This window comes from Echinops telfairi, unplaced genomic scaffold (genome assembly GCF_000313985.2).
Source record: "Echinops telfairi isolate 266 unplaced genomic scaffold, ASM31398v2 ScPeMD7_10;HRSCAF=50, whole genome shotgun sequence".
Lineage (NCBI taxonomy): Eukaryota > Metazoa > Chordata > Mammalia > Afrosoricida > Tenrecidae > Echinops > Echinops telfairi.
In genome coordinates this window covers 13,096,497-13,102,183 of record NW_022103907.1, presented here as the reverse complement: position 1 = coordinate 13,102,183, position 5,687 = coordinate 13,096,497, and the positions used below count along the sequence as shown (strand labels likewise).

Here is a 5,687-nt window from a genome sequence, read left to right as displayed (position 1 = left end):
TCTTTAATTTCCTTAGGCATAGAGCCTTGGCTAAAAATTATATATGAAATTTTTGTGATCGGTCAGAGAACTACATTAAGACAAGACCAAGCTAACCAAATAGCATCAAGTATTTGTTTAAAGATTCTTTGATCAATGGAACTAAGCCCTTTGACATTCTTGGGAAATATAGCAAGTGGTGAGACCATTGCACTTTGTAACGTGATTAAGGCGAGTCAATCTTATTTTCCAGGTGCAACATTACTATACTGCCAGCCAAGCAACACGTAAAGTGAAGTTGTTCCGAATATAATGGAAAAGTATGAGAAACTAGCAAAAATCGGAGAAGGATCTTACGGAGTTGTTTTCAAATGCAGAAATAAAACCTCTGGCCAAGTGGTAGCTATTAAAAAGTTTGTGGAATCTGAAGATGATCCCGTTGTTAAGAAAATAGCGCTGAGAGAGATGCGAATGTTGAAGGTGGGTCTGCTTCCCTACTTGAATGTGTAATTGTGGCAGGAGGGGAAACACTGAGAACTTAACATGATACGAGGGTACCCCCCCAAATGGATTTTTTCCAAAGCTACATATTTAAATTTAACAAAATAACTTCACCAATCCTGACCCCTCATCTAGGATGCCCCCCCACCCTCCAAACCAGCAACTGGAAAATATCTCCTGGCCCAGCCACAGCCCAAGACACCCACTGCCCAGTAGGTACCAAAATGGATTTATCCCCGCCGTTCATTACTGAATAATTGCCCCTAGTTACACGTGAGGCTGCTCAAAAAGCTTGTGGGGAAATTCCATTATGTTTTAATTTTTAAAGCCCATAGTATAAAATTTTTTCAACTAAAGGTTTTGTTATTGTTTTTATTCTACTAGGATTTGACAAATTCGCTCTTAGTCCTTTTCAAAATATTATTGCAGCCAATAAGTTCAAGTTGTGTTTTTTTTTTTTGCCTTTTATGAGCAATTTAATGTTTTATTAAAATATGGCTGTTAATAATTACCAATAGTTTGACTGTGCTTATACTTCCCATTGGAATTTCTGGAACATGCTAGAACATAGTAAGGTTCTAGAAAAATGAAGGATGGAAAGAGTCCTCTACCCACTGCCAGCGAGGCAATGCGGACTCATGGCGACCCTATCAGGCAGAGCTGCGCCACAGGGTTTCCAAAGTGTAAATATCATGGGAGCTGCCTGCCTCGTCTTTTTCCTGTGGACTGGCTTGTGTGTTCAAACAGTCTAAGGCTCAACCCCCTACACCACTAGGCTATTTTAACAGTCCTGTAAATAACTGTATAGGAGCTCTGGTGGCAAAGTGGTTCAAGTTGTTTTTAAAAGCAGTTTTATTGACATACAGTTCACGTACCATACAATCCAATTATTTAATCATATTACAGAGTTGTGCAGTCAACCACAATCAATTTTAGAATAATTTGTTCTTTCTTGTACTCATTATTATTAGCTCCCTATATCCTCCATCCAGTGTTTGAATGTACTGGAGCCCTGGTGGTGCAGTGGTTACACGTTGGGCTGCTAACTGCAAGGTCAGCAGTTTGAAACCACTAACTGCTCCTCGGAAGAAAGATGGGGATTTCTTCTGTAAAGAATTACTGTCCTGGAAACTCACAGGGGCAGTTCTGCCCTGTTCTGTAGGGTTGCTATGAGTCAGCAGTGAGCTTGGTTTGGGGCTTTGGATGATAGTTTTCAAGCATACATACATGGGGTCATTGTTATCTCTTCGTCAGCAGAGGGCACCAGTTAGCCAGCAGCTTTCTTAGCTGTCACAGAGCTAAACTGCAGGGTATGTCTGGACCCAGGCATTGAGTTGCTTTATAAAGTAGTATTTTTTACAGCCCCATCCCCAAAACTTCAAGCCACATTAATACCCCTGCCGTACAACTACCCCAATGTAACAGTGAGCTTTAGGGTAATCGTTAACTAGATTTCCACTTAGCGAATTCTCTGATGAGGAGCCTGGTGGCGTGGTGGGTTTCAACCGCAAGGTCAGCAGTTTGAAACCACCAGGCCCTCCTCGGATAAAAGGGCGGCTTTTTACTCCTGTAAAAAGTTAGTCTCTGATTCTCGTTCCTGGAATCCAGGAACAGGAATGGGAGTAGCAGTACCAGGAAGGTGGGGAAAGGTGGGGAGATGAGAGGAAGGGGGAACCTATCGCAACGATGGACACAACCACACGCACGTACACACGCCCTCAGGGGGAAGAGCAGCAGAAGCTGTGGGGAAGGGAGCCAGCGGTCAGCAGACGGCATGAAAATTCTGTGTAATTTATCAAGAGGTCATGAGGATGGGAGGGGAGAGGTAGGGGGAAAAAGTGGAGCTGATACCAAGGGCTCAAATGTTTAGAAAATAATGATGGCAACGTATGTACAAATATGCTTGATACAATTGAAGTATGGATTAGTATAAGAACTGTAAGAGCCCCCAATAAAATGACCTTTTAATTAAAAGAAAAGTTTTTAAGTTAGTCTCTGAAACCCAGTGGGCAGTTTTACCCTGTCCGGTAGAGTCACTGCAAATGGACATCCGCCCTACATGGCAATGAGTGTGGTTTGGGATTTGACATCTCTGGAATTCTTTCTTGCTTTTGCTGGGCCGCTCCCTTGAACATCTTCTTCCCAAGATAAGTCTGTCTTACGTACCGCACATTCTCTGCTTGTTTGGTTTTCTGGTTACGTGGCCTCCTCTCTCAGCCTCCTGTTTCACTTTGGATAGGTCTCCATTTTGTTTGGGAGGCCAAGTGAACTCCGCCTGTAAAGGAGATGTAGTTAAGGAGCTCCCCAACCCCCCACCAGGCTTAACCACGGCTTTTGCTTCACCAGGCTTGACTGTGGCTTTGCTGCAGCACCAAACAGCTGTGGGCCACCCTTCCTCTCCACCACGTGCCTCTGTGCCCTGGTGGGCAGTGTTGCCCGCTGAAGGCAAATCATTTTGGTGCTCTGGGTCCATTTTAAAGAGCCCCTGCATCACAGAGGGTTAATTAAGCATTGGGTTACCAACTGAGAGGTGGGCATGTGTACTTCCGCAATGAGATACAGACCCGGCCACTCCATGGAGCTGGTCTGCTTCCATGCGGTCATTATGGGTCAGGGTCACCTCAGTGGCTGTGAGTTTCATTGAGTTTTCCAAGCTGTTGAGCCTCAGGGGGCGTCCAGCCACACATAGCCCCTATACCTACGGCTCTGCTCGGCCACCAATATCTACTGAGCATCTACCATACATCAAACACGTGAAAGGTCTCTCTGGGCCAACAGCACAGGGTTGAAAAGTTAATTGGCCTACTATGTGAGGCTTTTTGGAAAAATCCAAGGGAAGGTGAGTTCCAAGCGGAGTGACCACACGTCTTGGCTGACGGCTGCTGTTGCCATGTCCATGTGGTTGGAAGTCCCTTTCTGAGTTCCCGGCTCTGTCCAGGACTTCCTATGGACTCTTCAGCCACCGAGCGTCTGTGTACGGGCAGCCCTGGCTTATACCCATTATGTAACTAGATGACAAACTATGTAGTCCAGGGGTCCTCAAACTTTTTAAACAGGGAGTCAGTTCACTGTCCCTCAGACCCGTTGGAGGGCTGGACTATATATTTTTTAAAAAAACTGTGAACAAAGTCCTATGCACACTGCACATATCTTATTTTGAAGTAAAAAACAAAATGGGGCAAAAGCACCCGGCGGGCCAGATAAATGTCCTCGATGGGTCACATGTGGCCCACGGGCCATAATTTGAGGACCCCTGATGTAGTCAGTGAGGGATTATTTTACTTAATCACAATTGTCCTCTGGTTTACAAGGGTATACTACAAGCTGCCCTATGAAATGTTTTCATTGGGGAAGAGAATTTATCTCCTAAAACCTGTCAGTATAAGAGAGAACAAGACAATGAAAGGACAGGGCTGAAAAGGAATAAATTAAAAACGCAAGCTTAACTGGGAGTGGGCAGTGGGGAGGCTCCGGAACAAGCAGCTTCATTCCATGTGAACCTGGAAGCCTAGCAGAGCGAGGACCAGCCGCGGAGGCCCGGCCGGGTGTAACTCGGCTGAAGTCTGCCTCCTATCCCAGGCCCGAGCTAAGCTGAGCGGCTCTGGGTGAGCCCCATCGACTTCTCAGTACTTACTCAGATTTTACGACTTGGCTATTTGACGCTTCCATAAAATGTTGGGTTTGGGGGTTGTTCTGAGGCGGATATCTGAAATCACATACGTCCTTTGCTGTCACCAGAGAGTTAAGCCATGTAGTCACCGTCTATCACGGGTGGACTCGGGAGATCCTTACATGTCTTGCCGCTCTTTGTCTCTGATTCCTACTAAGTGAAACTTGTCATACCGCTGAAATGCCCCACGTGAGACACAGGTCACAGTAAGCAGACGTCAGTTCTGACTGTGGTGGTAGGACTGGGAGAAGCCACTCCCCGAAGCCGATGATCCCAAAGCTGTGCCTTTCCTTTCCTTTGCAGCAGTTAAAGCATCCTAACCTGGTGAACCTCATTGAGGTGTTCCGGAGAAAAAGGAAAATGCACCTCGTGTTCGAATACTGCGACCATACACTCTTGAATGAGCTGGAAAGAAACCCGAGTGGGTGAGTAACATAGGAACTCACAGTCTACCTGCGGTCAGTCCTCCAGGTTCATTTGATGTGGGATCCACCTAGGCACATTTCAAGTCCCAGCCACAGTGCCCCCTGGCAGCCTGCGTGCCCCTAGCTACTCTCCACGCCTCTCTGAGTCAGGGCGTGCTCAAAGGAGCCTACAGGAACTATGCCTAGGAAGAGAGGGGTAGATACAAACCATGGTGTGTTTTACAGACAAGCCGTTTATCAGATTGTCTGAATTCAAGGAATGGATTCAGGCTCAATATTAGGACATCTGTTCATATAATTCAAGGAGCCCTGGGGTAAGGGTTGGGCTGCTAACAACAAGGTCAGGCATTCAAAAATCACTGGCTGCTACTTGGGAGAAAGATGAGGCTTTCTACTTGCATAAAGAGTGACAGTCTCAGAACTCACGGGGGCAGTTCTACCCTGTCCTGGAGAGTCGCTGTGGGTCAGAATTGACAGGAGGATGGCGGTGAGGTTGGTTTGAGATTCATACAATTCACTGAAAGGTTAAAAGAGGAAAAACTACATGTAAAATCTGAAAAGGCATACAGGGTTGCATCCTTTCATAATTTAGGAAAAAAAATACACCTTAATAAACAAGAATTAGAGTGCTTTCTCAACATCTACAAACGACCCTCTTCAAATCAATTGTCAAATCTCATAACAATGAGAAAACAGTGGAGGAACTTACCTTCACGTAAGAAACAAGACAAAAACATGTGCTGGGCACCGCTACAGTCGAACCTTGTTCTGAACGTTCTGGCCTGTGTCATGCAATGAGAGCAGAAACGGCTTGGGGGCTACGTTTGAACGCCTGCTGCTCCCAAGGCTGATGCCACGAGGCAGAACCTAGACACACGCCCCACCCCTCTTCTTGTCCTCCAAGCTGCCTTACCAGTTCTGACACCAACCGTCCGTCCCACAGCTGTGTGTGTGTGTGTGTCTGGGGGTTCAGTAACTCATGGCAGTAGCCACACAGCATTCACAGAGGGTGCAAGTGCCGGGCTTCTTAGGGAAGTTAACAGGCTACAACTCAGGTGAGACATGCTCGGGGCACCTTTGTTTACTCAGGACCATTTCTTCTCTGCCTTGGC

At 46.2% G+C, this 5,687-nt stretch overlaps 1 protein-coding gene across 1 annotated transcript in view; it reads left to right on the top strand.

Annotated features, from left to right (window-relative positions):
* The first annotated feature begins 245 nt into the window (after positions 1-245).
* The window catches only part of CDKL4 (cyclin dependent kinase like 4), a 46,069-nt gene continuing 40,627 nt past the window's right edge, over positions 246-5,687 (top strand). The window contains exons 1-2 of the mRNA XM_004711124.2: positions 246-459; positions 4,454-4,575. Coding sequence (XP_004711181.1) covers positions 292-459; positions 4,454-4,575 — 290 coding nt within the window. The 5' untranslated portion in view covers positions 246-291. The remainder of the gene's footprint in view (positions 460-4,453; positions 4,576-5,687) is intronic.